Below are 21,423 nucleotides of genomic sequence, written 5' to 3'. Positions count from 1 at the left end.
CTTCAGCTCCAAGAGAAAACATTTAACTCTTCTCCACTCGTGAACCAATGAGGCCATGCCTAAGGACTGAATGTGTCCCACTAAAGGAGATAAGGGTTATCTTATCATGGACACATTTTCTAACTCTTCTAATATGGTGGATGCTTGATATCAAACCTCCTGGAATCTACATAGCCTAAAAAATCAAAACCGCTCTAGTGGGTAAAGGATGAGTGGGACTCTGTGTGTGTGTGTGTGTGTGTGTGTGTGTGTGTGCGCGCTGAAACAGAATGAGGTGAAGGGCTGAAAGGTCAAAGCCAATCCAATAGGAACCTGTCAATGATAAAGAAGAAGTAAAGGTCCAGGATAAATATTTATTAGTTCAGGGGAAATTGTTGGTCATTCACTAGTTCAATGTTGCTGAATATTGGTATCTACACAAATAACATAGAAGCTCTATAGCCACTGCCTGAATAATGCAAGGTAACTCAAACCTCTTTCCTTATAGGGGAATTTCAGAAACTGAATATTGAAATTACTTTCAGAACTTGGTGCAGGATGATTTTTAAAAAACAAGGTAGAACAGATCACCGATTCTGTTTTTCCCCCCAATAAACTATGTTTATTATGCCAATTCTAATTACCATGCAATCTAATGGATTTAAGGCCCATATTTTCCACACCACTGGACATCACAAACATGAAAGCATTTTATACTGTCATTATACATCAATGTTTGCACTTGGTTATACATATATACAGACATTATTCACACATCTTAACCTTGCTATTTCCTCCTTTCAAACCAACATAATTTTACTGTGAAAGCAGCTTTTTAATAAATGGCATAAGAAATACAGCAAGGCACACTTTTTTTAAAAAACTTTTTTCTCATTACCACCTCAAGAAGCATAAAAAACCAAAATGGTGTAAATAATTCAAGAGTAGGACATCACCAGTTTATAATATACAACACTGTGTAGTTGTTTCTTGAAGTGCTGCATAGATTTTTTTCAAACAAAATAAATATAATGCTGTTTATTTTAATTGCTTAATTGGAAAATGGATTGAACCAGGAGGACTAATGACTCTTCTCTTTGCTGCAATCAACTCAAATGTTTGCTTTTAAGGAAAAACTGTTTCATTCTGCAGAGAACAATATTAAACCTGAAACATGAACTAGTAAAGGACTGGCAGGGATCCTTCTGGAAAGGGGACTCTGGTCTGCCCCTCTCAGAGAACGGCAGAACAAGGATGCACGGATCAGGAGGAAGAGGTCAACGGAAAGGTCCGACTGAGGAAGGGAAGTCTGTCGAGGTAGCTTGGGACAGGAATCCATGTAGAACCAAACGGCTTTGCTACACGTCAAAAATGAGCACCTAGCGGGACCAGCGCACACAGCCAGCTCACAAAGCCCACATGGACAAACCGCGTCGGGAAGGAATATTTATTGTGGGAGTCTGGGGACCGAGAGGCAGTGACACGATGGGTGAAGAGGTCGTCTTGGGGTGGGGACAATGGACCGGGACCTGAGCTGGAGCCGGGGTCCTGAGGGAAACAAAGCAGAATTGGCAGTTTCATTCACAAAGAACAAGCTCTCCCCAACCCCAGAGACTGGCCACCCGGGGACTGACTCTCACGCCTCATGATGCCGGGACTGAGATGGGATGCTTCACAGCCCTAAGGGCATCTTAGTGTCTAACAAGTTCTTTATATGTGAGGCTCTCCATCAGCTCTCTCCTCACACATCTGCTCCATTCAGCTGTTACCGCCCAGCCTGCACCCTTCACTCCACCCACACTGAACTGCTCGCTTCCCACCCTTGGCTCATGCAGTTCCTTTGGCCTGGAGCTCCCCGGCCTTTAAAATAGACTGGAACCCAGCTCTCCCAAGCTTCAAAGCCCTCTTAAACCCTCAGCTACTCCAGGAAGCCATCCCCATTTAATTCCCTGCCACCTTTGGTTAAGTCATCCCAACTTGCACCTACTTTTTGCTTGTCTCCCCTATCAGGGTATATCATTCTGTTCTTTTCAAGTGCACCAAACCAAGTGCTCAATAAATGCTGCCGCGACTATTTCTGCTACCACCTCCCAGCAGCCAACCGTAGCACTTAAATACATAGCAAATAATGTATAGTTGGATTCACTGGACATACTAAGCACTCAGTAAATACTGTTGATTCATTGATAATGTGCAACATTTTAAAATCACTTATTTCTTCAATTTGCTCATCTTAAGCATTAATAAATATGAATGATTGATTGATTGATCTTTCCATTATCGGGCTATAACTAGGAGCATATCTGTATCTTTGCCCTGCTCTCACTATCTGTAAACATATTTGTGTCTGCCTGTCTCCCACAATAGACTGTGAACCCCTTGAGCACAGGGTTTGGGTTTTTTATGCCTAATGCACTCTCCCAAATGTCTAGTGCAGAGCTCTGCCCACAATGAGTGCTCAGTGAACACTACTGATGTTGAACCAATGATTGATGATTGGTTTTCAAAGGGGCAAGGAAAGTCACCTCCGCTATCTAGAAATGATAGTTATGATGAATTCATCACATTTAGATTTTAAATCGCCAAACACAAGTTAAATTCTATAGATGATAGTGGAGTTATCAATAATCACCACCCAATAATAATTGTGGTAGCTAATAAGTGCTTTTTAGATGCCCAGCATTATGCTAAGTGCTGGGGTAGATACAATACAGTCAGAATAGCCACAAGCTGACCAGGGCAGAACTGAGATGGATTAAAAAATCTATTTAAACCCAGTTAAGCAGTGAAGAGATGAGGAAAAACCTCGAAACTATTTCAATTGAAATGTTTTCGGGTTTCATCCTAGTCTAAAAATAAAATTGAGATATGAACTGAGCTAAAGTGAGTAAGACTCTAAAACTCTAAGCCCTAAAACCTGACCACTGCCCAATTCACCTGCCCAAGCCCCAAGCTCTAGTCTAAGGGTTAGAGTGAAAACCCCAAATTTTAGTGTCAGCACTACTGAATTTCCACTCTCTATCTGGGGCTTTGGCCGTTGGATTTGGCCACTGTTCAGGGCGCCAGCTGGCGATTATCACCATTGGCCTCGTTTCAGGCTTTGGCTGTTCCCGACACACGAGCGCACACACATAAACACACACACATACACACACACACATTTACGTGGAGTGGATTGTAGGTTAACTCTGAAGCGGCCATTAAATTCTGCAGACCTTGAGCCATCACATTTGCTGGCGGAGAGCGTGGAAACGGGCTGCAGCCAAAGGCAGCAGTCCAGAGAGCCCTGAGAGAAAACGGTAGCTTCCGAGAACAGCAAAACAGGAGCAACGGCACAGCTCCCTTCTGCTGCCAGGAACGAGTTAAGTTCTTACACCACAGAATTCATCCAGCCTGGAGTTTAGGGTTAAACTATTCATCAAAGAGCAGAGGCTTATGATGAGGATTATGAAGAAATAACTGTCGGAATACAGCTAAAAGATTAGTGCAAAGCACATCTCTCAGGCAGTTCCTAGGAGGCACTCCAGACATGCATTATATGCCTCCAAATTAAGCAGAAATATCTGGATCTATCCACTTACTTTCTCCTTTGATCTTATTTGCTTTAACTGACCTCCCTATTTTTACAGAAATACGACACATAAACGAAAATTGTGAAAAGCCCAGCAGTAGGTCTGGAAAGCCGTGTAAAAGCATCATGCAGCCCAGGAAAGATTATATCAAATTTTCTCTCAAATCGGTTTCAGGGGGTTTTAATTAGATCGACGGCGAGTGGAAGTCTCTTTTCTTTTTTCCCCTACCTGTTTGGGGATTGGATCTGTTAACCAGAGTTAGTGACTTCCACAGATGCCATTATAGAATAGATACTTTTTATCATCTCTGAATTTTATTTCTGAAAAAGCCAGCAAATTGAATTTGATGTAGCAAAAACAGTGTCCCGATAACAGAACTCCCTGACTGTCTGTCTTTCTGCAGCAGAAAGGAAGTCACAGTTCTCTGTTTCTGTACTGAATCTTCCCAGAAGCTTTACCAAACTTTTTAGCCTGTCCCCTTTTTCATTTTGTACTCTCCTAAGTGCTGAGTACAGTGCTCTGCACACAGTAAACACTCAATAAATACCATTGATTGCCTGACTAATAATAGTTCTGAGTCAGTTTTGCCATCTCTCTACTAGTCCTTAAATTATGGCAGCATTTTAAGCTCTATTTTGGAGATGGAGAAGCTGAGCTATAGAAAAGTTGAGAGATCTGTTCTCGGTCATTTAAGATTAAATAAAGTTCACAGGTCGTGTCTCCTGCTCATGTTTCAGACCCAACATCTTGCCAATTGCTCACAAAAACATAATTCTCAGCAATCTGAATGAACTATAGCATCTGTTTCCCAAAAATGTGAAGCATATATGTTTGATCACAAAAACTCCATAAATTTCTGAGAAGGCAAACCGGGAGCCTTGTGGTATTATACCCATTTTGTAGATGAGGAAAACAAGGAACAAAGTAGTAGTGCCGTGCTTTGGGAATCACCCACATGAGAAGGACCTGGACTTGAACTCAGGTCTGACCTAACTCAGGTCTGACCTCAGGCCTAGGATCTGGCAATGCACACACACGTTTCTAGGATGGGCAGAATTCAATTCATCAAGGGTTTTTTCATTGCAAAAAAGAACCCTTGTCTGTAACTAAACATGGGAAATTTCAACCCCATGTGAGTCTTCACTAAATCATTAGGTCTAGGGTCATAGCGGATGTAGAAAAATGTTCTACATAATGATAGCATTTCTACAGCAAGCAGCATGGGTTTGTACCATTCCCTGGCCTAGCAAACAGGACTCATAAACATTGCCTTTTCTGTAGTCCTATTGATTATAGCAATTTGCTGGGGGCTTAACGAGTTTCAGAAAATGGGAATCTGGCTGGTGGTTTCTGCAATGCTTCTGCTGGTCGGAGGCCAAGGACAAGCCAATCTATCAGAAGATTAATTCTCCCAAGTCTGAACAAAGAATTTCTCATCATTTACATTGCATTTCAAACGCCCACTCTAACTAGAGAACATGAATAATTTCTGGGTCAGACTAGTGCAGTCCAAACTACGGTAGCATGTGACTTTGGAATGGACTGGACCCGTGGCTCGCTAACCCATGGGTGGCCCTCCTGAATGACCTTTGAGAGACTAGATTCTGGGGGCTGCGGGCTCAAGGGTCTCCTTCCCAGGCTCACTGTAGTGTTCTTTTCCAGCTTTTTCTCCTCTTACAGAAACAAAGTCAGCTAGGCTCGACAGGCCCCATCTGTAGGAGCGGCGGTCGGAAGCGGGATAATAAGTTCTGATAGAGGTGGCTTTGAAGAAGCTTATGGAATTGCAGTTACTTTTCCTTAATGGTCAGTTTTACTGCATGCAGCTAAAGAATGTGATTGCACTGTGGATGCGTTTCCCATAGAATACATTTCTCTCAATGCTGCTTTTATTCTCTCTCCAGCCAATGTAAATGGAATCAGAAATAGTATAAAATTAGTCGAGCTACATTAGCAAGTAGGATGCCTTTTTTCAATTTTGCATACCGAGTTTATTTTTAGGGTATATGTATGGTATAGATTTTTTCCCCCCTCAACTATTGCTGCCATAAAAGGAATCACACATTTTAATGAGTTTAGGGCACAGGTGTTACCGGAAAAAAAATAATGATGTTTGCCATTCATCTTTCAAATTAAATAATGTGTTTTTAAATAGTAACTTTTTTCATAATACATTATGGGAACAACATTTATCTGTCATATTTTAAAAGATGTATTTGTAATAAATGTAAATTACCTTTAGAAAATCAGTAATTAGGCTCATCAAAAAATAAACAATCTGCCACAAAAAATAATCTTTAGCATAGTTAAGTATAATAACTGTTATTTGAATAAGTTAACAAATTAGGGTAGATTGCTTCTGTAATTCATTTCCTATAGAACGAGTTTAGGTTGCAACATTAAGCTTCTAAAGAGGGTGGAAAAGGAGTTCATACTTTAGTGAAATACAATTCCAATCTCTTGCAGGCTAAGTCCCCTTCTTTCCCTCACTCAAAACCTGTTATCATTCATGGGATGTTAGATCTAGGTCACTTCCTTTGGGCTAAGATTATTGAGCCATAAGAATCCTGCAGTCCAATTGCACATGAAGAGGGGATCCAAGAATTGGGCTGGTTTTATTTTTATGGAAACTAATCTGATGTTGCCAGGCCAATTAAAAAAAAATTGGTTTTAATGAAATTCCACAAGTCTGTCAGGGACCTTCTTGATTTTGCCTTCTTTGCCCACTTCCAAGATGGTGGCCCATAATCAGAACCTCCTGCTACTTTTTTGTTCTGCCCAATGGCCCGAGTAGGATGGAATCAGCATAACCCCCTGAGGTGGAAATAATTTGGGATGCCAACCAAATGGCAGCATCAGAGGCAGGTCAAGGCAGGGACCTGGCCACTAGGAATCTCCTGACTGTTTCTCCAGGGAAGGGACATCTTTCTCCTGATACTGGTACAGTGAGACATAAGTCTCATCACCCATTGATTATGTCTACACGGGGACAGTGAAGAGGAAAACTGACCAATGCAGTAAGCTTCAATCTGAATCATTTAGGTTCCAACCCCTAAAAGACAGATTCATTGGCCCAGGTGAACACAGTAATTCCTCAACTCTCCCCTTGATATCTCTTATACCAAACTATTTAACTTTCAGTGTGGCAAAGGGATTTGCAAGGTAGAGACAAATGGCTACTATCTACTGCTGAAGGGGGCTTTCCAAAACCTCCAAGCCCCAGAGTGATTTTTGGGACACCCCGAAATGACTAAGCAGAACTGAAAATAATAGAAGCCCATGAGCCAGGTTATTATTGCATCAGACTCACACTTGATCCAGACTAGGATTCTGCCACTAACAGAGGAATCAGGAGCACCTGGAGTAACTCATGGTAACATCCCTCATGGTTAGGGATGGATTATCTAACACCACTTAACTTTCTCCTCTACATACCTAACTTTCTTTTTAATGACCCCATTTGTCTGCTTATCCATGAGTCTCTCTTCAAATCTCTCTTAAACCTTCTAAGGTGACCCTGACTTCTAGGTCAGACCCATAGTCCAGCCAACCCAGTACTCTGTCACTGACAGGATCAACAAGACTCTTGGAGGATCTTTGTGATGGTTGTCCCAGACATCCACGTTTACAGTTCGAATGAACCATTTAGCTGTCTCCTCTACATCCCTAATGTTCCCTCTGGTAATCCAGAAGACTAACAGAACCTAAGAAATGCCATTACTGGGTCAGACCTATGGTCCATCTAGCCCACAATAATGCCTCCAATGGGAATATCTGAATGTGTGGAGGAACTCCTCACGGTTAGGGTTGGACCATCCAACATTCCTAATTTTCCCATCTCCACCCTAAACTTTCCTTCCACAACTTCATTATGGCAAGATTCTAAGGACTGCCATTGGTTGAGGACACTCCCCGTACTGTTCTGTTCTGGGTGTCCAGGGCAGGCCCTTTTAGGGTTTGCTGCAACTGGAGAGACTGTCAGTGCTACCTTGAATATGTGGGTGATTCCCAGGAATCCTAATGGCATCTTAAGGTTTCAGCTCCTGTGCCTCAAATGTTTCCTAACAGCCTCAGTTCCTGATGCTCAGGGGGTGATGGCGACTACATTCCCGTGCCACTAGAGGGGGTTACAGAGTGTTTACCTACATTTCTTAGACTTCCTTCCATTACTCCTCATTAGGACAGACCTAACATTAGATGATAAAAATAGGGTCATCCAATAAAATGCACTGGGAGCAACACTTTCCTTAATATTATTCTTTCTGAGCTAGGCTCTCCCTTATTTGTAAGATAAGATAATGGTGGACTATGAGGGCAAATGTGTCATAAACTTGAACGCGGTTCATTCATTCATTCATTCATTCAATCATATTTATTGAGTGCTCACTGTGGGCAAAGCACTATACTAAGCACTTGGGAGAGTACAATATAACAAGGATCAGACACATCCCCTGCCCACAACGAGCTGGGATCTGTGTCCTTTGCCCCACCCTCAACCCCACAGCGTTTATGTATTTATCTCTAAATTATTATAAATCATTTATTCATATTAATGTCTCTTTCCCCCTCTAGCCAGTAAGCTCACTGTGGGCTGGGAATGTGTCTATTAACTCTGCAGTACTGTATTTTGCCAAGCATTTAGTACAGTGCTCTGCACATAGTAAGCGCTCAGTAAACATCGTTGATTGAATGATTGACTTCCAAGGGTTTATAACACTTTGGTCCCAAGCAATTGCATAGTCTTCAATTTACTCAAAGCAGGGAACCATTGGGCTTGCTGGTTTTAATATATCGTTCATATCTATCTGATGTGGTTCAAACCTGTTTATGATGAGAACTCCAGCCTTTTTACCCATCAGGGTTTATGTACATCAAAGCTAATGAATGATTTATATTTAGAGTAAATATGTGGTAGATGGTGGCTCTGGAGGGTATCTCACATCCCTTCTTTACAGCTGGGCCTTTACTAACGCGTGTCTTCTACATACCTTTTAATGAGATGATCTCCGTGCCTGGGATGGTTGCATTCTACCTGTGCATATTTATGTGCCGCTCTTGGTGAAGATTCAGTAGGTTTTCCTCACAGGTTAAAGTTTTGGCGTTAGGATGCAATTCTGCCTGGTCCATTAGCTCTTCTGGCTTCACTGGGAGGTCTGGGCTGGAAGTTTTGGCCAAAGCCACACCCATTCCTCTTGGCATGTCTATCCCATCCAGATTTCCTGATCTACCTTTTCCACTGCTCGGTTTGGAAGAAGATGGGTTTGAACTCTCCTCACAATGGTCTGAAATCTGGGGTTCACCACCCAGCTCTGTTGGGAGGGTGGGGACTTTCTGAGGGACTGGCTTGGACCCTGCCTTGCCTGTGTGGTCACTGGAGGAAGAAAGGTCCACACGATTGGAAGAACTTGTCAATATCTCTGGCGAAATGGGCTCTTTCCCAGGCCCTGGAGTCTCATTGGAAGGGATCTGGGTGAAAGGGGATTCTTTTTCATTTATATCATCTTCAGTACAAGCCTCAAAGAAGCACTCAACATCTTCTTTGTCCTCTAAGCCAGATTCACTAAAGTCCAGAGGCAGTGGAGTATTACTTTTCTCTTCAACGTAGTTGGTGACCTCACCGCAATCACTGTCGTGAGAGGACAGGGAGAGGTAGGAATAAAAGTCCCCTTTCCTTAGATGGATGGGTCTGTGAGAATGTTCCAGTACCTTCTCCTTGATCTGGGCTAATGATGTGGGAGAGGCTGCCTCGTTCTCTGGCTGGGTCTTGTTCTTCAGAGCTGTTGAGGCAAGGTCAATGATCTCCTTCACAAAGCTGTGAACGGAACAATCTTTTGCCCCTTTTTCATCCATGACGCCAGGCATACAGTTACAACAGGAAGTGAGGCCTTCCTCAGCAGGACTTTTATCTGCTTCATTTGGTTTGAGGGCCAGAAAGCAATTTGTTTTCTCAGCAATGCTCTGTTCACTCACAGGTGAAGATGCCAGGAAAGTGGAATCTGGAACCTCCATAACTCTGTTTTCTGGGGTGGATTCTGGGCCAGGGTTTCCAGTGAGCGAAAAAGCCACGTTAGGATCGTCAGGGCTCAAGTGATTAAGAAGTTGCTTAGGAGGGCTTCTGGAAGCTTTAGGTGATGAAACAATTTCCTTTCCATCCATATTTGAATCATCTGAGCTGTCTGTAAATGCTTCACATACGCACCACTCACTTTCTGGAGCCTTCTTTCCAACAGGATCACAATTCTCTGCCATCGTTGACATTCTACCAACTTCTTCTTTCTTCCCAGCTGGGACACTTTCGACATTTCCATTCTCCATGTCATCCACCAGTGGATCTTTCTCAACTTTGGAACTGTTCTTTTTATTTTGATCTTTTGTCCCTAACTCCTGGGTGTTTGACACATTCTTACCATCATTCCCATTGTTTTCCGAGAGCTCCACGGAGCCATTCAGGAGGGCTTCAATGTTCAACATATCCGTGGGATTGAGTGTTTCCCCTCCATTTATATCTCTACCGCTTTGAATCTCATCACTGTGATTGCACTTTCTCTTTTCCCTTGTCAGTGAAAACTTTGGACGCATCCAGGTCTGCAGTTCATTCTTTATGTAGTCCAACCCAGAAATTATATTGCACTCTTCATACAGATCATCATCTGTCGCAATGCTGGAGTCATCTTCATCTTTGAGGCCCAACTCTTCTTCAGTTAAGGTGAGGGTGGAGCTGGAGAGTAGGTCACTGTCATCTTCATCATCTGTACATGCAGAGGTGCAGGAAACATTGACGATCATGCTGACGTTGACATCACTCTCATCCGCTACAGAGCGAGTCAGGCGCTTCCTAAATGACGCATTCGAATCGGGGAGCTTGTTCCGGTGTAGCACGATGTCCTCTGCACAGAGAGATAGCTCGTCGCTGCTGCTGAGCTCTGTGAGGGAAGCCGCTGAGTCTCCATTGACAGAGGATGCGATGTCCAGAGAGTGGCCGGTGAAGGACATCTTTTGGGAACTGCTCTGGAGGGTGATATCAGAGATGCTGCGCTTTATCTTCTGCTCTGAAGGGCTCTGAATGTTCTCCAAGCGATTCAGCAAATCCAGAGTCCTCTTGCTCAACTCTCCCACTGATCCACTGCTAACACTTACATCTCCAGAGCTATGGGGGCTGAAGAGATCTTCATTGCTCTTATATGATGTTAACCAGCTCTCCAGAGAAATGCTCCGCTGAAGGCATTCACCATTCTTAAAGATTCCCAAACCAAACATGTTTCCTCCTGGAGAAAGGGACTCCAAGGAAGAGCTGCAGGACAGGAAGGATGGCTGCTTGCCAGTCTGCATGCCAGCAGAGGCTTTTCCTCCGTCCTCGGATTTAGAGGAACCAGGATCTGTTTCTGGGGCCGCACTTGCCAGCGTCAGTTCATGGGGAGATTTGTCTGGTTGTGGCTCTATGACTTGTTTAGATTTACATGGTGTCTTGTCACAATGCAAACCATGGAGTAGAGTTTCCTCTGCATGGACTCTTTCACTCTGTGACTGCTTCGCGATCACAGGGAACTTGAGTTTAGGGCCTTGGAGATAGGAGTAATCATGAAATGTCAACACATCAGGTTTTCCTCTCAACTCATCTTCCAAACAAACAGAGGAAGACTTGGTAACGCTGTTTAAATCTCCATCTTTTCCATTTATGCAACTCACAGGCGATGGGGGAGACTGGTAGTTCTTGGAGAGGGGAATGTGCCCCTCCTCATCTTTGAGCTTTTGTCTTAGAGCGTTGACTACCTCTTTCATCTGTGGGGCTGGGTGCCCGGTCTCTGGGTTGCTCTGGGTTCCATCCCTATCTTTCACCAAGCACACTTCAGAATTGGTGGTGGTTTCAGGGTCGCCTTCGCTCACTATCCCACTCTCGCTGCCCGAATGTAGGCTGATGTCTCCTCCTCGGCTCAGGCCTGGTTTGACCAGAGGAATCCCTCCTAGGAGGTCTGGGAGAGATTTGGTCGATGAGAAGGAAGAGTCGTTGCTGAGACTTTTAGTTAACGCCATAGGATGGGTTAAGCCAGGGAACTTGGGACTGGTTTGGCGAAAAGTCATGTGGTTCTCATCGTACAATTCGATATTGTGGAGGCTGTAAACTTGGTAGATCTGTGGGCTAGTGGGGCCAGGAATGCTGGGGCTATACCGAGCTCTCCCCGGCTCTTCAGCGTATCCCTCATAACTCCGTTCCTCTCTGTCCGGGTCTTCTGATTCAGGTTTCATATTTGGCATGGCAGGATTCTGTTCTTGATCAAGTCCATTTGCGTCTTCATGGATGCTAATTAGTTTATTGCCGATGTCCGTTTCATCCCATTCCAGGGCATCTTCATTGGCTCCATTAAGGTCCACCAAACCCTGCTCAATCACATTCAAAATCTCCTGATGGGAAATAAAAACAGGAGTCCTGGTGAGCAAATTCTATATGGATCACTGTATCTCTCAAAAAACACCCTGAGAAAAGTCAAATCAAAACACGTGGAATATCAGACATCTCTTTGGGGGTCTTATTCAAAAGGTGCATCACTGACTCACTCTACCAATTTGCATTTGTAACATGAACAGTTACAGAGCTTGAACATTATGATTATTGAAATTACTGAAGCCAAACTCTGAAATCTAGGTCTGGCCCCTTTGCATATATGACTCTTCATTTTTATTCCTGACATGAGGAATGTTAAAACTGACAACACACATAAAGACAAAGTTTATGTAATAGCTCTGCTTCCTTAAAGTACACCCTTTAAATACGTAAATTATGTTTGTTATGTAATGCAGTTATGTACTATGATAAATTATATGATATATGAAGTAAAATGAGTATTACAGTACACTTATATTAGGAAACATAATTATTGTGATGGTTGAGCTGAAAAATATGCCATGGAGTATTTTTATTTATCTGCATTTGGAAGTGCTGTGACTGAAATATCTAAGTCCAACTTTCTTTTGAAGACCTCAACCTTTCTTTAAATTAACAATACGTTAGGCATAAAGTGTCCATCAGCACTTTATGTACTGGATATGAGAGAAATTATCCATTTAAGTATAAAAGAGTCCAGTTATAAAGTAAACATTAATTAAAGAATGTTTTTAAATTTTATAACAGAAATCGTTTATGCTGCTAATGTTCTAGCAGCTAATCTAATACCCTGACAGTCATAACACTTGCTTGGGTTCGGAGAAAATTCAATGTGATGAATTTTTATTAGAATTTCTGTTTATTCTTTCCTTGCTGATAAAGGAAGGACTAATGATAGGTTAGTGTGGCTAATGAATGTAAAAATCCTCAGCTGTAAGGACAATCAATCAGTCTAATCAAATAGTACATTAATTTCAAATATTGCCTGTGCTGACACTGTACTTTGAGGAAGTACTAATAAATAATTGAACTAGTCTTTTTTTTAAAAAAAAAAACAACACTGTCACTCTCTGGTAGGATTTACCATTTTGAGAGCCAAATTTTCAAAAGCCTTCCCAAACTCTCTGTGTGCCCTTTTACCCATTTGAAGCTTTCTTCTTCTGAATAGGCAGTTTAGACTGTGGCCAAGCTAATGAATGCAGGTTGATCCGGGTCCATTGGCCAGTTCACTCTCCCCTTCACATTTTCAAGGGCCAGACGACTAAGAAATGATTCATGAAAATGACATAATTTCCCTTAGAATATTTCATTCAACAATTGAACCAGACAGTTAAGTTCCCTGAGTGCATGTGAAGATTGAGCCCCTTCCCTTGGTGGATCCATTTTCCTGTTTTCCCTTCTTGCTAATCCTCTAAGTCTCTTATGTGGGCTGAGATTGTTCGCTTGTTGACTGGGGCCACCTCTAGCAAAACCTTGCTGGTTCATCATTAACTCATTTTAAACTCTCCTTGGAACTCCATATGGGGACCAGCGGAAGGGGGTTTTGCCTTGGATTGAGAATCCCTATATAACCCTCATTTTCTCTGAATTTCTTCTTCATTGCTCAAAGTTTCTCTTCTGGGCTAGAGAGCCTGAAGTATTTCAACCAGGGAGGCCATCCAACTAGTCATTTGGTGAAAAAGATGTTTATTTGCAAAGAGTCTTGTGTACGCAGTAAATCCATAAAGGTTAAGACTCAGAGAGAAATAATTTTGCTTCCTCTGGTGGAACTTCAATAATAAGGGCACTCTGTTACAGTGTTTGGATGAAGTTTATCTACACAGTTTTATTTCTTTCCTTTCATTTAGTCTGGTTAGGAAGTGCTGCTCACTCAGGCAAATAACTCAAGTGTTATTTTTACTGACTGAAAATCTTCAGAGCCTTAAGAGGACTTTTACAAAACCCCAGGTTATTTGTTGGCTTTCCTAGTTGGAGCTCTAGACCTACATGTAAGATGCTTGTATGTGGTAGCCTTTGAAAAATGTTTCTTTTTTCAGCCAGAGATTTTAGATGTCTCATAAAAACGTAGGTAGTCAGGACTTCGCTTCAAAAAGCTTCCCAAGGCTGTAGCACAAGGCATGAGGACACAGTGTCAATTCAAAATTTTCAACATTGCTTCAGCCTTTAGTTCTACATGTAGGTCACCAGTCTTAAATGGAAAGGAATCTCCTGTTTGGTTCCTTTGAAGAGCTTAAGTAGTTCTGCCCTACATAAAGTGATCAGCAGCAAAGTAACAGGTCTACATTTGGGACATTTGGCTGCAAAGCCATTTTTAAGAGGATTGAGGAACTGTTATAACAAAAGCAGGGCATTGCTGAAGTTAATCACCAATCATCTTTTTGAAGATAGAAACACCTTTGTATTGTAAAATCCTTTTAAGTTGTAGCCCTTCCTTAGGTATGAGTGGAGGACACAGGAGTATTATCCAAAGCTGCAAGTATAGTACTGCTGATTCAGCAGTGAAAAGTATATGGACTGAAACTGGGTCAGATTCCAATTATTTCTTGGTCTGGGAGGAGCTGCCCCCCTTTTAATGACAAAGCACATGATAAGGAAGTAACTACTAAGGTGAAATGCATGGAAAGAAACATGTATGTTCCTAACCGTAAAATAATATATAAAATGGATGCTGGAATCAGTTTTCCATCACCCAATTGGGACTTGGGTTGGGATGACCTTTCCAAGACCTTGGAACTGGGGCATTTCATACTGTGGTGTAAAATCGGGTTGTGGGACCTCATGCTCAACAGGCAAGAGGTGACAAGGTCTTTATGCTTTTATTCCTTCCACAAGCTTTACCCACAACACAAAGGACTTCATGTGCTCAGTCACCCTGCACATTTTCTTTAAAACTCACTTCTTCTCATGAGCCTTTCTTGAATTCCTTGGTGATGGGCTTGAGAGCTTCCTGTGGATACCTGCATATACTCTCTTTCCCCTCCCCATAGTATACTTTGTCTAGTTTAGATCTGGAGTCCTCTGACTGAAGGTTCTGTCTTCAGTATGGGCCCTATAAAAGGGCCCAATACCTTGCTTAGCTCCCCTATGGCCACAGAGGTGTTGTGTGAACCAGACCAAGCAAGTCCTGGGCTCTCGTTGCATCTTGGCGTACTCTGGAACCCTAGGACTTACGGGGTCTTAAGATGATCACTCCAAGTGGGGTATGGGAAGCTCTCCACAAGAGTAGAATGGTTTGGGAATATCTCTGCATTCTAAGAGGGCTGGTAGCTGGGAAGACTCTGGGAGTTCTAGGCTCAGAATAGACCCCTTTGGGAGTCCCATAATTCCTTCAGAAGGACGCTGCGGAGGGAGGTGACTAGAAGGGTTCTAGAACCAGGATTTCTGCCCAGTCCAGACTGGATGTTCTTGGGAGCCTTTGGCCCTCGAAAAGAGCTTGAACCTTCCCCAATCTCTCCAGTACAGTTTGGGGAAGCCTGAAGGAGTTGTTGGGCTGATGGAGATGACTGGAAGTTGATTTGAATTCTGGTTTGCTGGGGAACCGTGTCCACAGGATAGCTTAATGAAATGTCAATTTGGCATTTCATCATGTTGCCCCTACAGAATACAGTTTTTCAGGAAATGTGAGCTAAATTGTAGTTCTGTAAACATACTTGTTCTAAATCTAAATTCACTCAGTGTATCTCACCCCACTGGAGTTCATTCACCAAATCTTGAGCAGAGAAACTGACAGTACCATAGAAAACAAAGAGTTTTCTTCTCCCAGGGAGGTTTCTCTGTTTTTGTTTTTGTTTTTTTTAAAGAAGGCATTAACTTTACTGGCCTTAGGCAGATTTTGCAAAACCCGATTGTAGAATTAAAGCCACAGGGCCAGGAAAAAGTAAAGACCAAATGGAAGGAAAGTCTATGCTAGAAAAAGCCAACTTTTTTTTCCAAGCAGATAGTTCTGGAGGTTCAGGAAATTCAAGGGAAATTAAGGCCTCCATAGGTGTTATTGCAGAGCTCTAGCTAATTATTTTCAAAATTCAGGAAGACTAGAACCTTTTAATACTGGAAAAGGGTCACTCTTCTTCCCATAGTGTTCAGCCAGAAGAAGAGAAGGATGAGGGATGGCTGAATAATAATGGCCTGTGGGTTTAGGAAGGGTTTTGTGAGAAAGATTCTCGGCATGTTCTTCAAGATCATCCAAGAATGAACAAGAGAAGTAGACTTCAATTAAATGGGTGATTTCAAGCTGGCATAAAGAAGCAGCGTGGTTCAGTGGAAAAAGCACGGGCTTTGGAGTCAGAGGTCGTGGGTTCGAATCCAGACTCTGCCACTTGTCAGCTGTGTGCTGTGGGCAAGTCACTAAACCTCTCTGTGCCTCAGTTATCTCATCTGTAAAATGGGGATTAAGACTGTGAGTCCCACGTGGGACAACCTGATTCCCCTGTGTCTACCACAGCACTTAGAACAGTGCTCTGCACATAGTAGGCACTTAACAAATACCAATATTATTATAAAGAAGGACTTCTTGACTACTGGGAGAATTCAGGCTTGAAATGGGCTGGTTGTGGAGGCTCATCCTTGGAGATCTTCAAAGACATAACAGACCTCCATCTGCTGAGGGTTTAGGCAGTCATAATAATAATAATAATGATCCTGGTATTTGTTAAGCGCTTACTATGTGCCAAGCACTGTTCTAAGTGAATAATAATAATAATGTTGGTATTTGTTAAGCGCTTACTATGTGCCGAGCACTGTTCTAAGCGCTGGAGTAGACACAGGGGAATCAGGTTGTCCCACGTGGGGCTCACAGTCTTAGTCCCCATTTTACAGATGAGGTAACTGAGGCACAGAGAAGTTAAGTGACTTGCCTAAAGTCACACAGCTGACAAGTGGCAGAGCTGGGATTCGAACCCATGACCTCTGACTCCAAAGCCCATGCTCTTTCCACTGAGCCACGCTGCTTCTCAAGTGCTGGGGTAGATACAGGGTAACCAGGTTGCCCCACATGTGGCTCACAGTCTTACTCCCCATTTTATAGATGAGGGAACTGAGGCACCGAGAAGTAAAGTGACTTGCCCAAAGTCACACAGCTGACAGGTGGAGGAGTTGGGATTGGAACCCATGACCTCTGATTCCTAAGCCTGTGCTCTTTCCACTGAGCCATGCTGCTTCTCTGTCTGAAAGCGGGGGACTGCCCTTGGAGGTCCCTTCCGACTCTAGAAGTTGAGGATTCTGGGAAATTGGATGAGAGTGCTGCATACTTACCTTCTCCCCATGGGTTGGCTCTCAGAACCTAGTATTCCATTGCAAAGCAGAAATAATTTGGTCCCTTCTACTTTGGATGGAGGGAGGCATCCGACACTGAATCTTTGCTCTGCCTCTTTGTTTATCCTGTGGTCAGGCAGACTGAAATACTATAGTCCGTACAGAGGTGTGACGTTCCCCCATTCATCTGAACCCAGCCTTCCCTGCTGGCCTGGTCTTGGCCATTCAAATGCAGGCTCCTTGAAACAAGCCGGCCCTTTAACTAAACCCCCCGTCTCCAGGCGTTGAAATTTTGGGAGGAATAATTGCACAGTGCTGGCTGGGGAAAACTTTGATTTTTTGCTTTTTTTGGCTTTCTCCCCTTTCCTTCCTTCCTCTCTCCCCAGTTTTACACAACACAGGGCCCTCATCAAGGGACCTAAAGAAAACTACTCTGTGGGCCGGAGGCTGCAAGGGCATGGTTTGGTGGTGTGGGATGTGGGAAAGATGGCTGGGTTTGCTCGGGGTCGGGGTGGCGGATGGATGTTAGGGCTGAAGGTGGTTGTTGCCACTGTACATAGGGCCCTGCCCCAAACACTTTTGGGAAGTTACCATGGAAGGCAATTCATTCATTCATTCATTCATTCATTCAATTAATTCAATCGTATTTATTGAGTGCTTACTGTGTGCAGAGCACTGTACTAAGTGCTTGGGAAGTACAATTCGGGGGTGCCATGCCTCCTTGACAACAAATGGGGCAAACCAAGGCACAAGATCCTCTATCTCTCTGATCACTTTGGTTTCTCATTTCTATCCCTTCCCCAGCTCTGTTCTGTACTTCCTAAGAAGCAGTAACAGAGCTGCATTTAAAATTATATGGTTTCATATAGTGGCAAAACTATATGCCTCTTGTTTTGTGTTCTCTCCCTTTCCTGAAAATGTCTCTCCTTTTAATGTCATATATTTCCATCAGTGGGACCCTCCATCTAGAGCTATGTCAATTTTCAATTGTTTTCATAAATCAGGCCTGGCAATGACTTGGGCCTGAATATTTAACTCTCAGAACTCTCTGAGACTTCTCTCCTGTTGAAAGCTAGGGAATGCCCTTTGCCTGAGAGGAAAATCTCTTAAGAGGAATGAGGGGGTAGGAGACTCATTCAATTGTATTTCTTGAGTGCTTACTGTGTGCAGAGCACTAAGAGAGGAAGACATGGTGAGGAAAAGGAAAGGAGAGTGAAAGAGTAATAGGAAGAAGGGGGAAAGAGAGAGAGAATGAGAGAGAGGGAAAGGGAAGAATAGAATGAGAGAGAAGAAGGAAGAGGGGAAGATGAAGAGGGAGAAAAGAGAGGTCCAGGCTACCCAATTCCCAGTTATATCTATGATTTCTTCATCTTCTCCAACCACAGGCTGGAGAAAGGAGGATAATGAAGGAAGAATATATCCTTTTAACTAAGACAGAGAGGAACATAAATAAAGTAAGTGGCAAATCACAGAAAATAATTTGGGCTAATCCATTTGAGCTGCAAAACAACCTGTCATTCTCACCTAGAGATTTTAACCTCCTTTTCCACTCCCTTATGGGGTTACTGATTGTGCAAGGTCTTTTTTCCATTCACCTGGAGAGTGCCTCCATTAGATTATTCTGAATTCAGGGGCAGTCAATCAATCAATCAGTGGCATTTAAGGAGCGCTTATTGTATACAGAGCACTACACTGAGTGCTTCGGGAGAGTGCCATACAAGAAAGTTGGTAGACAGGACCCCTGCCCTCAAAGAGTTTACAATCCAGTGTAAGCACTCCCTCAAATCTCTGGGATTTGGAAATCTAAATAGTGAGGGAAAAGTGTGCTATGATTTACCATGGGATCTTTCCCTTGTCACTGAGTTTACATAACATGCTTCAGAGAAAGATGTTTCCTTACACCTTAAAAGATGAATGTAATTGCACTGAAGCTAAGTGATTGGGTCAAATTGCTTCTGAAGCACATTAGCCAAGCATCCTTGATGGACTAGAGGTTGCCTTTCTTGGGTAGCCCAGCTCTCCTTTCACGGGTACCCCAGGACTGGGTGGACATGACTCCTGGAAGAGTGGTAAGGGCCAGTGGGAAACTGTGGCATAACTTGACAAATCCACCTCCAAAGAACCAATTAAAGCCTTCATTATTGGCAAAGCACCTTGTAGGATGGAAAATTTAGAATTATTTGTAGTATTTAAGTGTTTACTGTGTGCCAGACATTGTTGTAAGCACTGTGATAGATACAAGATAATTGGGTTGGACACAGTCCCTGACCCACAATAGGACTTTCAGTCCCCATTTTACAGAGGAGGGAACTGAGGCTCAGAGAAGTTAAGTGACTTCCCCAAGGACACAGCATACAAGTGGCAGAGCCAGGATTAGAACCCAGGTCCTTCTGACTTCCAGGCCCGTGCTCCATCCACTAGGTTAGGCTGCTTCTCTAATTAGAGAGACAAAGGGACATGGAAACCTGGTGGGATGGTCTGGGGATGAAATTCTCAGCTATGACTTTCCTCTGTACCTGATGAAAGGAACTGGAATGAAAATCAGATATTTTGGTAAGGAATGGAGCCATCACAGATTGCCTTCCTTTTTCCTAAACTGCCTCAGTGCTTTTTCCTCATTTCCTCTTTTCCTCTTAATCATCTAGAAGGCAAAGACCTCCTGCTACCCTTTCAAGACCATTCTAAACCAACCTTAGAGCCCTTACCCAGCTTAACACCTACAACCTATGACACAGACACTAGAAAGGGGTCAAATAGTATTAACATACGACTCATTTGTTGTCATCTCCCTACACAAGCTAGCACTCACTCCTAGTATTTCTGAGAAGGGAAGGAAACTGGAATGTTGATAATTTTCTTACTCTTGGCCAATCAGGAAAGCACCCCCTCCTCTGAAGCACTGTGACTGGAAGTAAGTGCATGATACTATAACGTGGGTTCACCTGAATATGGGGATCCTCCACTTGTCTGAAGTGTGACCCTGGGCAAGTCACTTAACTTCTCTGTGCCTCAGTTACCTCATCTGTAAAATGAGGATTAAAAGTGTGAGTCCCATATGGGACAACCTGATTACCCTGTATCTATCCCAGAGCTTAGAACAGTGCTTGGCACATAGCAAGCACTTAACAAATATTATAATTGTAATTATTAGTATTATTTGCCCATTATTTTGCATCAGAAAGTCTCCAAGCATAATTGCACCCCACTACTATTATTATCTAAATCACTAACTTTTGACTATAGTCTGCCTTTTGCTCATGTTGCACCTCTGTATGATAAAACTGCCTGAATCTCTTATTTTTGCAAATGATTTTATTAGCAATAGCAGCGGAAGCAGCATTTGCAGGTAAAGACTTAGGGGCTAATAATGTTCACTGTCTTGTTCTGTAGGAAAAAGTAATAGTAATGGTCAGGGTATTTACTGAGTGACCAGTGTGGGCAGTGCTTGGGGAAGTACAATTGACACACAAGTCATAGTCCCTCCCCTCAAGGTGCTTACACTCTAATGGAGGAGGCAGACCCAAAAATATTTAAGAATTAAGTAGTCAGAATGAACAAGTGAATATACATACAGTGCTCTGCATGCAGTAAGCGCTCAATAAATATTACGGATTCACTGATTGATATACACAAGTGGTGAGGATGGGTATAAATAAACATGCAAAGGTTTGTGGTGGCTGTTGGGTTGATACAAATTGGGGTGCTGGGAATTAATTCAGGAAGAAGTGATTGCAAAGAGCTGTGAAACAGCCCTTAATGAGAAAAGAAGTGGGATACTAAACAAAACAATTACGCTTTACCTCTTCCTCTTCAGACATTTTTGAACTGCTTCTTTGCACTGCCCGACTGCTTTTAAAACTCTAACACTGAGAAAAATGTAATTATCCATGTCCTGCATTACATGGCAAAAGTAAATTTTTATAAAGTGTTCCACACACAGTAAATGCTCAATACATACCATTTATTGATTGATTGAATCAGCTGCAAGATAAATATTTTTTTCCAGGCTTATTCTAGATATAATCTGGTCCTGGCTCTCCCAGTGTCATGCAAGGATGTTAAGTTCTTTGACTCCCAGCAGGATAATGTGGTATGGAACCTAAGTAACAATCAAATTATATTTTCCCACAGAAGACTAGATAGAGGGTTTTCAGAAACAGCTGTTAGAATAGGAATCCCTTTTATTTCCCTTCCCTTCCCCTAACTGTGGCTACCAAAGAAGATGACTGGAAAAAATATTGTTCT

The 21,423-nt window shown here is 42.8% G+C and overlaps 1 protein-coding gene across 1 annotated transcript in view; it reads right to left on the bottom strand.

The window, feature by feature from the left end:
- Positions 1–333: 333 nt before the first annotated feature.
- LOC100081655 (A-kinase anchor protein 6) overlaps positions 334–21,423 on the bottom strand; it is a 113,916-nt gene continuing 92,826 nt past the window's right edge. The window contains exons 6-7 of the mRNA XM_029078758.1: positions 8,537–11,948; positions 334–1,527 (exon numbers count right to left, since the gene is read on the bottom strand). Of these exons, the coding sequence (XP_028934591.1) occupies positions 8,577–11,948 (3,372 nt within the window). The 3' untranslated portion in view covers positions 334–1,527; positions 8,537–8,576. The remainder of the gene's footprint in view (positions 1,528–8,536; positions 11,949–21,423) is intronic.

Source organism: Ornithorhynchus anatinus, chromosome 14 (assembly GCF_004115215.2).
Source record: "Ornithorhynchus anatinus isolate Pmale09 chromosome 14, mOrnAna1.pri.v4, whole genome shotgun sequence".
NCBI classification, from domain to species: Eukaryota; Metazoa; Chordata; class Mammalia; order Monotremata; family Ornithorhynchidae; genus Ornithorhynchus; species Ornithorhynchus anatinus.
This window is presented reverse-complemented; position numbering and strand designations above follow the sequence as displayed.